At 43.3% G+C, this 16,650-nt stretch overlaps 1 protein-coding gene across 1 annotated transcript in view; it reads right to left on the reverse strand.

The window, feature by feature from the left end:
• Nucleotides 1–9,566: 9,566 nt before the first annotated feature.
• LOC106544713 (lipase member M-like) overlaps nt 9,567–16,650 on the reverse strand; it is a 30,042-nt gene continuing 22,958 nt past the window's right edge. The window contains exons 8-10 of the mRNA XM_087702396.1: nt 14,566–14,637; nt 12,846–12,911; nt 9,567–9,797 (exon numbers count right to left, since the gene is read on the reverse strand). Coding sequence (XP_087558522.1) covers nt 9,567–9,797; nt 12,846–12,911; nt 14,566–14,637 — 369 coding nt within the window. The remainder of the gene's footprint in view (nt 9,798–12,845; nt 12,912–14,565; nt 14,638–16,650) is intronic.

Consider the following 16,650-nt stretch of genomic DNA (forward strand, 5'->3'; position numbering starts at 1 on the left):
CTTCAGCCTCTGTAAAATAGAATGTAATTTATAGCATTGTTGTGCTTTTGCCTTTAAAAGGTTAAGATTATAAACTGAAACCAATGTGTTTTTGATGTTGACAGCAATCTTAAAATAAAAGTATCCTGTTTCCCTGAAAACAGGACCTCCCCGGATAATAAGCCCAATTGGGCTTTTGAGCGCATGCACTAAAATTAGCCCTCCCCCAAAAATAAGCCCTTCCAGAAAATATTGCAACACAGCAGCAGCCATGAGGTAACCACGTTCACTATTTCCTGCACCTCAAAAATAATAAGACCACTCCCAAAATAAGGCCAAGTGCTTATTTCAGGGGTCAAAAGAAAATAAGACCCTGTCTTATTTTTGGGGAAACACGGTGAGTACCTTACATTACTATGCAGACTTGAGGGCTTGAATCAGTTCTCATTTGTTGTTTCACACAATCTACACCTTTCTACTTAGTGAGACATTATACAAGAGTACTTAAATCATTTGTTCACTTAATCATTTAATCCACGTAATCCTGAAATCATTTTCATTCAGACAAGTTAAGATAATGCTAGCGTTTAATCCACGTAATCCTGAAATCATTTTCATTCAAACAAGTTAAGATAATGCTATGATAATAAGATGCATGACTGTATTGTAGTCAGTAAAAATATGCAATACCTTCACATCATACAATCTCACAAATGTATTGGAAACCATTTCTTTTAAAAAAATAATAAATGAGCACAATGCAACCATTCTTTGGAAGTGCATAGTGAAAGAAAGAAATATTTGTAATTAGATGACAATATAGATTATATAAAAGGCTACAAAAGCTAAACTGAGGAGTTCTATTTCAAAGGTATCGTGAATCCTGAAACCTTGTTGATTAGGCAATTCTTATTAATACTCAAGAGGAGAACTTTGGTGTAAAACAACATGTGTCGTTGTTTGAGTCCTTATAGGATAGAAAAGAATAGCAGAGTTTGAAGGGACCTTGGAGGTCTTCTAGTCCAACCCCCTGCCTAGGCAGGAAACCCTATACCGTTTCAGACAAATGGATATCCAACATCTTCGAAAAAACTTCCAGTGTTGGAGCACTCACAACTTCTGAAGGGAAGTTGTTCCACTGATTCATTGTTCTAACTGTCAGGAAATTTCTCCTCAGTTCTAAGTTGCTTCTCTCCTTGATTAATTTCCACCCATCGCTTCTTGTTCTCAGGTGCTTTGGAGAATAGTTTGACTCCCTCTTTTTTGTTGCAACCCCTGAGATATTGGAAGACTGCTACCATGTTATCCCTAGTCCTTCTTTTCATTAAACTAGACATACTCAGTTCCTGGGTATAAATAAATGAAAGAAATATTCTGTGCGGGGAAGAACAATCTTGTGAACACCCTTTCCTATACACACATTATTCTTTGTTGCGTAGGATTGAAGAACATCTGAATGGCATTAATTGCTGTTATTATGTTCTCTTTATATAAGGGGCTTTGACATAGAATAGAAACCCTTCATGCCTGCATAAAAGCAATAAAACTAGCTTAAAACACACATCCTTAATATGACTAAAAACAGTGTGAAAGAAATTCTTACCACTCATTCCAAGGCTCCACTGTATAATGAGGTGTTCCAGATGACAAAGGGTGGAGATATTTGTAGGCATCGGGCCTTGAAGGATATTGAAATTAACATCATAGGATTTAGTGTTGCACAACAGTAACATTCCAGGCTCTTTCAATTACTGTAACATTTATTTGTTTAGAGCAAGGCAGAAATATATTCTTCCCCACTGCATTTTTTTTTAACCCCACACTTTTTTGTATATTCAAAATACTGTATTTTTCGGAGTATAAGTAAGGTGACCAGATGTCCCACTTTTGAACAATTTGTCCCGCGTCCCGCAGCGTTTTTAAAAAGTCCCGACTTTTTGGACGCCCCTCAGACCCTCTCCTGAGGCAAAGGCAAAGCTCTTTCGGCCTGCAAGCTTATTCCGCCTTGCCCCCGAGTCTCACTGTGGGGCGATCAAAGAAGCACGTTTTCTGGCACTTGGGAAACACCGCCCCACCTCCCACGCCCCTCGCCTGTCTCCTTCGGTCAGACAAGCCCGCGTGTCATTGTGCAGGACCGGAGCGTGCACCCTCTGCGTGGAATTCCCCCACCCAGGTTTCTCTCCCACACTTTTTGTCAGGGATGGAATGGAGGCGTCCGCCAAGTGGTGGCTGCTGGTCCAGCTGGGGCTGCTTCTGACTCGCCTTCCAGATAAGGGCTGGCGCAGTGGGGGGCGCCATTTCCTGTAGGACCTATCCTCCTCCTCCCCCCCACTCTTGCCTTTCCTTCTGCTTGCTCCATCCCAGCGGAGGCTGAGCCCGCCTCTTATTTGGACCTCCTGCATCCCCCCCCCCAAATGGAGCACCCCATTTCAAGCAATGAGGGGTGCCAAGCAGGGCAGGGTTGCAAACACCCCCCTCCCCGCAAGGCTGTAGGTGAAAGCTGCTCTCCAGCATCTCGTCCCTGCCCTGCCTTCCCGGAGCCATCTCTGTGGAGGCCCTGTTTGGCTTTAGCGTGAAGCCTTGAGGGGGGAACAGGGCACACCCAGGCACCTGTCTTGGACTCTGCCCCTGAATCAGAAACACTGGAGAAGGGGGCGCGGATCGCTGGCTTTTTAAAGCAACTTTTTGGAAAGAGGATGGGAGGACGGATGGGGCGAGTACTGAAGGCATCCCAGCTGAAATCACTTTAAAAAAAACCAATTTTTTAAAAATCCCACGTTTAAGGCAGTGAGCAGATCTAATGCTCCTTCCGACTCCACACAACAGAGAAAGGGAGGGGGGAAGAAAGTTAGGGAAGGAAGGAAAGAAGGAAAGAAAGAAAGGAAAGAAAGAGGGAAGGAAAGAAAGAAGGAAGGAAAAGAAGAAAGGAAAGGAGGAAGGAAGGAAGGAAGGAAAGGAGGAAGGAAAGAAAGAAGGGGGAAAAAGAGTGACTGGCCTCATTTCATCCAAGCAGGTTTTCATGCCTAAAATGGGACTAGAAACTCCTGATTTCTTGTCTGGTGCCAGAACCACTACTAGGCAAACTGGCTCTCTTATCCATATTTGATCTACTGTGACCAAATATCTTCCAAATTGTGCCAGGAAAGCAGCTCAGCACAGCTGCATTGAGCAACAGGAATTATTTTTACGGCTGTGTAGTTTCTCCTTTTGCGAAACTAGCAGATTAAACAGCAAACTCGCCACAAGATTACAAGTAACTTCTAAAACTTCTCCTCAAAGTTATCCCCAATTACCTCCACTAGACCGATTAGATCCCACAGATTAGGCCTCCTCCGAATTCCATCCGCCGGCCAGTGTCGACTGGCGACTACTCGGAGGAGAACCTTCTCTGTGGCTGCTCCGACCCTCTGGAACGAGCTCCCCGTGGAGATTCGAACCCTCACCACCCTCCAGGCCTTCCGCAAAGCCCTTAAAACCTGGCTGTTCCAACAGGCTAAAGAACTGTTGCCCCCGTCTCGAATTGGTATGACTGTTGTGTTTTAATCATGCATTGTTTTTGTTGCATGTTGTTTTTAAATTTTCTGTTTGTATCCCCCTTCCCTGGTTGAGTTGTGAGCCGCCCTGAGTCCCCTTCGGGGGAAAAGGGCGGCATATAAATAAAATCAACATTCAACATTCATTCAACATTCAACATTCAAATAGCAGTTATCTGAAACTACCCAGTGAGCAGAGTTGGGTGTTGATATTATTGTATCTCTGTATAAAGCCATGAATTTGTTATAGAAGGTCATAGACAAATAGCTGTCCTTTGGGGTCATTACACGTGTCTGGAATAGAAGAACATGGGTGTTTTCTGATACGGAAGCATTTGTATAAAATAGTGTGCAACATTGGCTAATAAACAATAACTCCAAACTTAGTTTTAAAGTCATACATTTAAATTCATTGCCATTTTCACATACTATGTGAACAAGACAGTTTTTATATTCCAACACTTCAGTATACAGTGTTAAGCTTATTGCATTGGGAGATTTTGTACAACATTTGCTTAAAATATTTAAGAAAAAAATCGTTGGATATTTTGTTGTTTAGAATGCAAGGCAAGCACACTTCAATTTTAAGGGACTGCGATTATTTCCATATACTGTACAGCTAGACCTCGATTTACAACCACAATTGACAATTTGTGATATATTTCAGCTACTGGTTGAAAGTCCCACGGGAAAACTTACCTTGCTGGAGGCAGCGAACATGCCTTGATAAAATCTTTAAAATTGGTGCTGAGGCACGCCACTCACTTGCCCAAAAACTGGGTTGATTTGAATTTGAAAACAGGTCGTTTAATTTGCTGCTCGTTCACTGCTAAGTTAATGATAACCACCCTGACGAAGCAGGTCTCAGGATCTATGATGATTCTGATCACACAAACACAGACTATGGGAGAAGCCACGTGTCAAGGGTGAAAGTTTGGCAGCCACAAGCCTCTTCACTTCAAGTTGTCCTTAGAGTAAAAGCAGGGGAGATGTTGATTACAAATGGCTTGGTTGGAAAAATGAAATTTCTACAGCAGGCATGAAATACTCTAATCTTCACAACTGGTTCATGACTGGGAGCGCGCGTGTGTGTGCTTGCTTCGCTCACGCACAGCCCTTTTGCACATGCGCAGAGCGTCTGTGATGATGTCTGGGTGGGTGGGCAGAATTTATTTATTTGTTTATTTATTAGACTTATATACCGCTTCATAGGGATTTCAGCCCTCTCTAAGCGGTTTACAGATTTTTAGCAAATTGAGTCAGCATATCGCCCCCACAGTCTGGGTCCTCATTTCACCCACCTCAGAAGGATGGAAGGCTGAGTCAACCTTGAGCCGGTGAGATTTGAACCGCTGAACTGCAGATAACAGTCAGCTGAAGTGGCCGGCAGTACTGCACCCTAACCACTGCGCCACCTCGGCTCTCTAGAACCTCCCACTACCGCCACTATAGCAGTTTGTTTGAACCGGGGCGAACCAGCAGAATTCCACCTCTGTTCTACAGGTGCACTGATACTTGTGAGAGTCTGGAAACTTTTCAAGGACATATCAATAGGTGTGAAGAAGGCAGCAGATGGTTCCCATAGCAAACAGAACTTGTTTCAGGGCCTACATGGATGCCTGGGGGTTGGAGTGAGAACTTCATTGTTTAATAATACTGTGAACTGTTGCTTGAGAAGTTCAGAGTTAGTTTTCCCTCGCCATTACCATGCCGTGTATTCAGTGAACAGTGAGCTTTTCAGTAAAACATGATCCTGGACTTTTGTTTGGAGACTAAAGCTGGATGTTGACACCATGAAGTGTTTACAAGAATTGTGTAATTTGCATTGAGAAAGGAAGGCAGTAAAATTGATTAATTCCTTACCAGATTTTCCTGGCAACAACTACCAGGTGTTTTAGATTCCCTGCTGTAAGAGATTCTATTTATGGTGCTTGATTTTCACCCTTGGTTGTAAGGGTGGAGCAAGTCATTAGCCTATTTCACTAATAGTCAGCAGAATTTCTACAGTAGTGGGAGGAAGGAGTACGAGAAAAATCAAGTGATACCTTTTCCAGGAAGCCCTAGTAGATTTTTAAAAAGACATGGCACTGCTTAGCTGAGCCCCTAGGCTTGTGAGCAGGGCCGGATTTATATGAAAAGAGGCCCTAGGCTATTCCACTTATGAGGCCCTTTCACCTCCCATTTTTAAGTTTGTAAATTACATGAGAGACAATAAAATACATCATTACTGTGATATATATCAATATATATCAATATATAGAGCTGGCCTCCCGACGGAGGGCGGCTCTGCTCTGCGGCAAAGGCAGCGAGGCCAGCCGCCTCCCCTGCTGCGCTCAGCTGCCCGGCTCGGCCCCCTCACCCTCACCTGCCTGGCCGCTGGTGGGCTCCGCGTCGACGGGGCGGCTACAGGGAGAGGCCGCGCCTCTCGCCCGACCGCCGGTGCCGGGAACGTGGGCGGGCTCCCCAACTGCCGCGGCGCTGGAACAATCTTAACCAATACATTTTTATGTTTGTTTATTAGTCCTATGCGTAGAATTTCTCCTTATTTTCGGTTCAGTGTTTTAGTGTTCACTGTTTTTAGAATAGTGTTATTTTAATTTTGCTAACAATTTGAATGTAGGCCCCTCTTGATCTTGAGGCCCTAGGCTGAAGCCTAGTTAGCCTATAGGAAAATCCGGCACTGAATGGTAGTATGAGATATACAGTGACATATCTTAGATGTCTCCGAAAAGAGGAGATCTTTCAGCCCAGCCTGATAAGGTCCTCTCCCTTCATCACTGTTGAAAAGTTCAACAAAATTTGGGTTCAACAAAAATCCAAGAAAAGTATCTATAGGTGACCAGTTTCAAGAAGAGCTGAGCTTGCCCATGTCCATTACCACCTATATGTAATGTCGTACCCTAGATCTCCTGAAGGGATCCTCCCCCTACTACCCTGACTTTCTTTAAGATAAAGGGCTCTGCCATCCCCTCTCCAACCATTGTTACATTTATTTATTTATTTATTTATTTATGTACTTATTTATTTATTTCTTAGACTTATATACCGCTTCATAGAGCTTTCAGCCCTCTCTAAGCAGTTTACAGATTTTTAGCAAATTGAGTCAGCAAATTGCCCCCACAGTCTGGGTCCTCATTTCACCCACCTCGGAAGGATGGAAGGCTGAGTCAACCTTGAGCCGGTGAGATTAGAACCGCTGAACTGCAGATAGCAGTCAGCTGAAGTGGCCTGCAGTACTGCACCCTAACCACTGCGCCACCTCGGCTCCTTACATTCACTCAATCAAGCACCCTGGGTAGATGGATAAGGACAGGAGGCCCCATGGCACATTACTACAGCTCTCTGCTTCAACAGGCTTCCACCTCTCCATAACCCCCATCTCATAGCATCCTCCCCAAGCCGGCCCAGGTCACTGGCCATCGGGGAAAGGATAGACTTACCCAAACCCTCCAATTGACTCTCAGTGCTGCCTCCAACATCAAAAACATCTGTATTACCTGGGCTGATATGCCCTCTTCAGATTAAGCCACATAATCTAATGTGATTGTTCTTAGGTTTTGCGTGTGTCTGACATTTTTCAATTCCTTTCAAGTTCTGGAATTTATACCCCAAAAGATTATTTCAGGATAAGGATGTCACACTCTTTATTGCTTTTGCTGCCTCCGCCCCCTCCTCCTTCTTCTTCTTCTTCTTCCTCCTCTTCTCTTTCTCTTCTCCTCCTCCTCCTCCTTCTCTCCTCATCCTCTTTCTCTTCCTCCTCTTCCTCCTCCTTCTGTAGCTTCAGGTTAACTTTCATACTTAGCAATAGCAATAGCAGTAGACTTATATACCGCTTCATAGGCCTTTCAGGCCTCTCTAAGCGGTTTACAGAGAGTCAGCATATTGCCCCCAACAACAATCTGGGTCCTCATTTTACCCACCTCGGAAGGATGGAAGGCTGAGTCAACCCTGAGCCGGTGAGATTTGAACCGCTGACCTGCTGATCTAGCAGTAGCCTGCAGTGCTGCATTTAACCACTGCGCCACCTTGGCTTGTCCTGGCCATTTTCTTGACAAGACTTTGGAAGTGGTTTACATCCTGTGACAAATACTTTTAACGCCAACAATTATCAACCTCTATCCTAGATCCTTGGAAAGATCTTGACAGGTTGATAAAAATATATGAATAAAAATGCCATACCCAGTCTAAAATCTGTTTGCCTGTGCAACCAACCTTAATAATAAATATTGCAATCACCACTTGAGGGAATAAAAAGGAAGTGACAGAACTGCTGTGGTGGTGCCTGAAAATTCACCTATAGAACTTCCCCTATAGATGTCCCCAAATCCCCAGGAATGCCTATGGAAAATGTTTTGACAAGTGAAAAAATGAACTTAACTTTGAACTCGTGCTGTATTAAGCGGTTTTTATTAATAGTTATGCTGCATAATCCTTAGTCTGATATTTGTGTTTAAAATGGAATTCACGCTAAGAAACCTTATACGACAGGAACATGGTTTCAGGCTGTCTCTGAAGTTATCAACAAACACAATGGGTTTTCAAGGAGGAGCTAAGCTCAATGTAAAGATGTTATCAATTTTTTATTCTTTCTTTCCAATATATTTTAGACTGCTTTTGTTAAAAATCTATCTCGTGTATGGGTTCTGGGAAGTCGGGGGAGGGAAGGCTTGGGGGGGTTGGGGGGAGGGTTGGGGGCAGGGATATATATCAGGTTTGACGAGACATGTTAGATTTTAATGTAATTTGACTCCACATGTATACTGTCTTCTCTTATATTCTCATTACTATTATTATTATTATTATTATTATTGTACAATTGTATCACAGCGGCCAGTTGTTTCGCCGGATTTGCCATTGGTTACTAGTCGGGCCCCACCCAGGGGCCTAGGACGTCGTAACGTATTTTCGTAATATGCGTGCAGATCCAAGCAGTGCGGTTTTTTGCATTTGACTGATGGTGATTTTGTCAATTTTTAACTGTTTTAAATGTAATTCCAGTGCTTTTGGAATAGCACCCAGTGTGCCAATTACCACTGGAATTACCACTGCTGGTTTATTATTATTATTATTATTATTATTATTATTATTATTATTATTATTATTATTTCTTTAAAACTAGGATACGTTAAGTATATTGATATGGAAGCGGAAATACACCAATGAGAGGAGGAGTGGGAAACAGAAGGGAGAAGAAAGATGGGAAGAGAGGGATAGGAGAGAGAGTAAGGGGGGAAGATGAGGAGGATGAGGATAAGGAGGAGTGGAATGTAGAGAGAGGAGAAGGAGAAAGGAAGGGGAAGTAGAGTAGGAAAGGATGATGGAGGGAAGAAAGGAGGTAGGAGAGAGGTAGAAGAAAGAGGTGTATGGAGAGCAGAAGAGCTATAATGGGTTTTTATTTTTCTGGGCATTGTTGACAAGAGGAACTGATGTAATTATTATTTAATTCTATATGATACAGGCTATGTATAGTATACATGTGATTGTATATTATGAAAATGGAAATAAAAAATATTTAAAAAGAAAACCACAATGGGTTTTAAAGTCTAAACTGATAATATGTTTGTCATTTGTCTCACACGGAACCTTATAGCTGCATAAATCATTGCCCCCTGTTTTGTTTTTTTTTAATAGCAATAGCAGTTAGACTTATATACCGCTTCATAGGGCTTTCAGCCCTCTCTAAGCAGTTTACAGAGTCAGCATATCGCCCCCAACAACAATCCGGGTCCTCATTTCACCCACCTCGGAAGGATGGAAGGCTGAGTCAACCCTGAGCCGGTGAGATTTGAACAGCCGAACTGCAGAACTGCAGTCAGCTGAAGTAGCCTGCAGTGCTGCATTTAACCACTGCGCCACCTTGGCTCTTTCCTAATTTAAATCCTTTTTCCCTTTCCTAATTTAAATCCTACAAAATTTAGCAACTTTGTGCACCCGATGAAGTCGGTTACAGTTCACCAAAGCTGATGCCTATAAGAAAATTTCTAGTCATTAAAAAAATGTTGCTAGACTCCTGATTTTTGGCTACCATATTCTACCCTGTTCATCTCCCCCCTCCTACAACGTTGCCATCAAAGCAAGTATTTCTTTATACAAGCAGGAAGCAGCATCAAGACCCCAAATGAAATCCCAGTGGTTCCACTCGGGAAACTTCTTCTCGTGAATGAGATTAGTAATTCGATGTCGCAGTTGTGCAATTTCAGGGGGCTGGGAAGCCCAGTCCTTACCCCCACTCCACATGGCTATTGGGATGGTGATTGCTTCAATGTCGTACAGAGGAGGAGTTGTCTGTGTAAAAAAATTGAATAATGAAGTAATCATTCACATGTATTTAAATTCATGGTAATTAAATTAGTTTTTAATGCTTCTATGTTGCACGGAGGAATTGTCTGGGGGGAAATAAATAACATTGATAAATAACATGAGAGACCGCCTGCTGCCAATTACCTCCCAAAGACCCGTCAGATCACACAGGGTTGGCCTCCTCCGGGTTCCGTCCACCAGCCAATGCCATCTGGCTACTACCCGGGGGAGGGCCTTCTCTGTAGCAGCTCCGGCCCTTTGGAATGAACTCCCCGCGGAGATTCGGACCCTCACCTCTCTCCAGGCCTTCCGAAAAGCCGTCAAAACCTGGCTGTGCCGGCAGGCCTGGGGTTGATGAGTTCCCCTCCCCTCTCGACTGGTATGGCTGTGCGATTTTCGTGTATTTTAATTATGTGTACTGTTGTTTATGTTCCCTTTCCCCTTTGAGTTGTTCGCTGCCCTGAGTCCCTCCTGGAGAAGGGCGGCATACAAATAAACCAAAACTAAACTAAACTAAACTAAAACATAGTAATCAACGAGACAATATCTTCACATACACACTAATTCATGGTAATTGATATGGTAAATTAATCTGGAGACTTGGTTTTAAAAAAAAACAAGGTGAGAAAGAAAATTAATTGATTAAAAATTCAATCCAATAGACATCTGCTTATTATTTATCTATTCCCTTAACTCAACCTCAACTTTTGGTGGTTTCTTGGATGCAGTATGTAAATATATTTGCGGATTTCCTTGCCACTTACCATCTAAGAACAACCCACATTAATCCTGGTTAGCAATCTAAGATCAGTGACGTTTGGTTAAGTACTCTTCTGCTACAGTTAACTTTTATAGCAATGATATGGTATATTCAATTACAAATACATTATGATCTCAGCCCTTGTCCTTTTTCCATAGTACAGCCGTGCACAATTTTCATTTTGTTTCACTTCGCTTTAATTTTCTTTACTTTCTTTGGATCAGCCTAAGTGAACAGATCCAAAACAAAAGCTAAAATTTATCACCCTCTTTTAATGAACACCATAATCCCTTGTGGAATGGTGCTGGACAACTGAATGCAGCTGTTTAATGGCCAGTTGTCCTTCCTGTTGCCAAAGCAGAATTATTTTCAGTAGATATATTCTCAGTGTGCCCAGAGAGAGAAATATCTGTCTTTACCTAGGATTGAACTCACAGCCTACAGATTGTGAGGCGAGAGCTCAATCTCTAAGGCCACCGCACCACTCAAAAGCTAAAATTGATGATAAAGCCAAAACAAAAGCTATAATTGATCGAACGTAATTGAAATTAAAATTATTCTTACATTAATTAACTAATATGATTATTCCTTATATATTTAATACTTTTCCCCTTCCAACCTATTGATAGATTTCAGTGTGGCAACTTATAGAGGGAGTATGACAGATAATACTCAAAGGTCTCAGGTCAAATATGGTATCAGGAGGTCTTGATGTCAAATTAGCTATTTCTCATCAGAAGAAAAAACTATTATAAAGTTACGCGTGATCACAGTGAGATTTTCATCTATACATGGTAGCAATCAATGGAAATTCCATGTTAATTTGGAAAATAAAAGGTGCTCTAATCATTATCCATGTTGGTTGTGCTAAAATAAAAGCATTTTTCTGTCTTAAGAGTTTCCAGAACAACATCAATTTCTCATTCTCAATGGCATGTGGACAGGTTACAAGGCAAATCCTTCAGCGGAAACTTCATGAAGGAGCTTATCTCCTGGAGCTAAATACTTGATAGGGTGGCAGTTGCTTTTAGTCATTGTTGAATGAAGCTGAACATCTACCATATATCATAGATGAGAAATTATAACTAGTTCTGAATAGCTATCTGTTTTTTTTTTCGTGTGTAAATATGTTTTATTTCCATTTCATTTCGTACAGTCACATGTATACTGTGCATAACCAGGGCATATAACATTGAACAATAAACACAGCCCTCCCTCTTGTCAACAATACCCCCCAGAATACAAACCCAATATACCACCTTGACCCACCATACACCCTCTTTCGCCCCCCTCCAACTTTCGTTCTGAATAGCTATCTGTTGTGGCCCAGCAGGAGCCGTTGGAGCTGCCACCAGACTCCGACAGCGAGGGGCCCTATGAGTCGGCTCTAGAGGATGTGGAGGACCCTGGACAGGGTTCCGACTCCAAGCAGGGCGCAGAGAGACTGGTTGGCCACCAGATGGCGCCTGGGGCTTGGACCGGTGGGGAGGAGACAAGGGAGAGTGAACCAGAAGCCAGCAGTGAGTTATTCCTGGATGCACGCCATCAAAGAGCTACTAGGCGTCTGGAACAATTACGCAATTACAGGAGGTGATTGTACTCAGCTGGTGGTCATTAGGCTCCTCTCCAGACTATAAAAAGCTACTTGTGCACACGGCCCTCTTTGCAGAAGTCAACGCAGGATTGAATGTCGGAGGACAGTACTGGGAGCTTGGCAGGCTGGATTGCTGCCGAGCCTTATCTGTGTTTATTGCTGCCTGAGTTTGTCTGAGTTGCTGCCAAGATCCTTATCTGTTTGTTCTGCTTCGCTTTCAGCCACCGAGGTTTTGGTGTTTTGCTAATTAAAGTACATTCCAGTTAAGCTTGTCTCGGCATTCGTTACTGGACGGAGGAGGGGGTCAGAACAGCTATCTAATGTCTTTATACTTTCTGATCACTCCCTGGGAATCAAAGTGTAGAAGACACCTTCTTCATTTGGGATTCTGGACATGTGAGATCTTCATTTCACTGTTCAGTAACCATTGCCAGTTTTAGAGTAAAGGCATTGCCTATTCATGATCTATACGTTGTAGTTTACTATTGGGTCAGAAACATCTTTATGGGGTGACTTTTTCTTCCATTATTTTCCTGTTGTCCATTTCCCAGTTTGTTCTACAAGCCATCAGAGAATGTGAAAGGACTATAAATCTTTAAATGGACCAATATCTATATGCTGAAAAGGACTTTCCAACAATTCTATTCCAAAATTGTATCCACAATCTATAAATTCCTACCTGGTTGTATATATCTTTGTTCTTTGAGCCATAATCATAATATGCAAATTGACCTGAGTGAGATGTCTGGAAAACAAAAGCAAACATTTCATTTATTGAATTTCTACGCCTCCCAATCCCGGAGGACTCTGGGCGGCTTACAAAAATGAAAAAGATTAAAAAGAATTATTAAAAAAATAAGATACAAACAAAGATTAAAAAGGAACACAACAATCACTCAGTCAGAAGGGGCTGGACCTCGATTAAGGGGTCAACAGCCCCAGGCCTGTTGGAAAAGCCAGGTTTTAATGGCTTTGTGAAAGGCCATGAGAGTGGGCAGGGCCCGGATCTCTGGGGGCAGCTCATTCCATAGAGCTGGAGCGGCAACAGAGAAGGCCCTGCTCTTAGGCGTCGCCAGCCAGCATTGTCCCGCTGAAGGCACCCGGAGAAGGATATGTATACAGACCTTTCAACAAAACACAAACTTGTGCTTCCAAAACAATAATGCAGCCATAACTCTCACACCAAGGACAATTGATGAAATGAAGATGCTTACACGTTCTTCAACAATAGATTTGCTGTATATTATCTATGTAGCAATCTTTGATCTATCTCACCACATACCCTCAGGTTCCCCAAGACAAATTTTCATTGCCTCCCAATCTTTAGAACTCTTCCTTACGCTGTAATCAAAGCACTTCCTTTTCGGGTCAGAATTAAGATTAGGTCTTTTTACATTGGGAGAATGTTTTATTAGATTTAAATTGCAATGAATGACAGGTTGTGGAAACCAGGAATGCCAGCCCCAAGATGCTGTCGAGCCTCAACTGGACAATTGTGTTTAAATTCCTTTTTTATCCCCGCCCTGGAAAACTGCTTCCTGCTTTTTATCTGTAGGGGCTTTTTTTAAGTAAGAGTTTTAGGTGACCAAGGACTGTAGGGAGCATTAATAATGATATAATAGGGATCGATCACTTTGGAAGTATATTATATTTTGGGATTCAGTAGGTGGTTGTGGCAAAATTGCGGAAATAATCCCTGACAACAATCTAATATTTTTATTTTAATCTGTTTCTGTTTGCATGTGGGAAAGTGTAAATGCCTATAAGGCGGGACTACAACTCATAATGTACTGGTTTCTAGGCCGCCAGCTCACACCAAACTGGCAAATGGTGATCCTCAAAATTCTGGGATCTTACAAAAATTTTCACTAGAGCAATGTTTCTCAACCTTGGCAGTTTTAAGTTGCGTGGACTTCAATTCTCAGAATTCTCCCAATCTCCCAATGCTGGCTGGGAGAATTTCGGGAGTTGAAGTCCACCCAGCTTAAACTGTCAAGATTGAGAAGTTGAGTTGAGTTGAGTTGAGTTTATTGGTCTTGTATGCCGCCCACTCCCGAAGGACTCCGGGCGGCTTACAATAAACAAGGGAAGGGGATAAATAAACAAAACAACACTTTAAAATACACAACATTCACCGTTACCGTGGGGCTGGATATTTCACAAGCCCCCCGGCCTGCCGGAGCAGCCAGGACTTGATGGCTTTGTGGAAATGCTGCATTAGAGGTCATGCCACTCCAGAACATCTTCATAATCCTAATATGCTAGTTGGTTGGAAGTCCTGGTCCACCAAATTCTAGTTGTGGATCAAGCTGGCGTCTTCCAATCAAGCAAAACACTACCACACTATCATCGAAGGGAGACCTGTTGAAATACTTTTCTTTCACTTGCAGTTACTGTACCTGACTCCAATGGACGATATTTTTCACAGAGGTATAATCTGGGAATCGTGATATGTAGACATCAACCCGACTCTGTAAGAGAATGGTGAATTTTTGAGAAATCATTTCATTCCCCAGAGAAACAGTCACTCGTGCCCTTGTGACCTCTAGACTGGACTACTGCAACGTGCTCTACATGGGGCAGCTCTTGAAGAGCATTCGGAGACTTCAGCTTGTCCAGAATGCAGCCGCGCGAGCGATCGTGGGTGCACCTCGGTTCACCCATGTAACACCTATCCTCCGCGAGCTGCACTGGCTGCCTATTGGTCTTCGGATACGCTTCAAGGCGCTAGTCGTCACTTATAAAGCCCTTCATGGTATTGGACCTGGGTACTTGAGAGACCGCCTGCTGCCAATTACCTCCAATAGACCGATTAGATCCCACAGATTAGGCCTCCTCCGAATTCCATCCGCCGGCCAATGCCGACTGGCGACTACCCAGAGGAGAGCCTTCTCTGTGGCTGCTCCGACCCTCTGGAACGAGCTCCCCGTGGAGATTCGAACCCTCACCACCCTCCAGGCCTTCCGCAAAGCCCTTAAAACCTGGCTGTTCCGACAGGCCTGGGGCTAAAGAGCTGTTGCCCCCCTCCTCGAATGGTATGACTGTTGTATGCTTTTAAATTATGTATTGTTATGTCCGTCTTTTTTATTTTCTGTCTGTACCCCCCTTCCCTGATTTGAATTGTGAGCCGCCCTGAGTCCACTCCGGGGAAAAAGGCAGCATATAAATGTAATAAAATAAAATAAAATAAAATGAATCAAATCCTGCATTGAGACAATTATAGACAGCAACTTCAATGTTGCCGTTGACTTCTGTAGCAGTATGGCCACATGAGAAGTCAGCAAAATAGCAATAGGAATAGCAATAGCAGTTAGACTTATATACCGCTTCATAGGACTTTCAGCCCTCTCTAAGCGGTTTACAGAGTCAGCAAATTGCCCCCAACAATCCGGGTCCTCATTTCACCCACCTCAGAAGGATGGAAGGCTGAGTCAACCTTGAGCCGGTGAGATTTGAACCGCCGAACTGCAGATAACAGTCAGCTGAAGTGGCCTGCAGTACTGCACCCTAACCACTGCGCCACCTCGGCTCTTAAAGCACCCCATTGGACAGGCCAGAAGCAAACACTGACATGCATAGATCATAAAGGCCTGACATTATCCAGCTATGTGCCTGTTACACAGTGACTCAACTGCTTGTGCTTTAGCTGAAAATTCAAGTCGGCTCTCAAAGGATCAACCACAAACGGCAAGGAATCCAATAAGTGACCACTGCGTCACGTGTGTCATGAAGTCATCATGCAAACAATGCGAATTATGCACTGATTGTACAATCCTTTGAGCAATGACCTCATGTTATGCATGATGTCGCATGCCTTCCCTTGTGCCTCCTCCTCACGGCGCATCAATTGGCTAGAGGAGATCCGTTTTAGGTCCCATGACGTGTATGGGAATTGCAAGGTCAAATTTTCTCACCAATCTAGGCATGCAAAGGGTTTTCCTATTGTTCTGATCCGGCTCCCCAAACCCATAAATCCTTTGTAGTTAAATAAATGTTCCCTTTATTAAGAGCCCCAGCAGTCCCAGCAAACACTCTGTCTCTCTCTCTGCATACACAGGAGGCTAACCAGTCAGTTCGCAGCAGTCAGTTGTCTGCCACACCTATTCATCTCCGCCCCCTGCCTTTTATCCCCAGAATTTCGCTAGCAGTGGTTGCTCTTCCATCCCAAGGATCGGTCCATCGATTTCCATTGCTCTCCTCTCCTCTGCTTTCTGTGCATCTGTGCCTCAGGCACTGGATCCAGCTTTTCCTCCTCTTTCTCATCACCCATCTCCAGACCTGGGGGGCCAGTGGTGGGTTTCAAAAAATTTTGGAACCTACTCTGTGGGTGTGACCTCCTTTGTGGGAGTGGCTTGCCGGCCATGTGACCTGGTGGGAGTGGCTTGCCAGCCATGTGTTTTCTTTCTCTCTCTCTCTCTCTCTCTTTCCTTCCTTGTGTCTCTCTGTCCCTTTTTCCTTTTTTTTCTTTCATCTCTCTCACTTTT

This window comes from Thamnophis sirtalis, unplaced genomic scaffold, assembly GCF_051295495.1.
Source record: "Thamnophis sirtalis isolate CommonGarterSnake01/CBP01778 unplaced genomic scaffold, rThaSir2_p1.2 scaffold_15, whole genome shotgun sequence".
NCBI classification, from domain to species: Eukaryota; Metazoa; Chordata; class Lepidosauria; order Squamata; family Natricidae; genus Thamnophis; species Thamnophis sirtalis.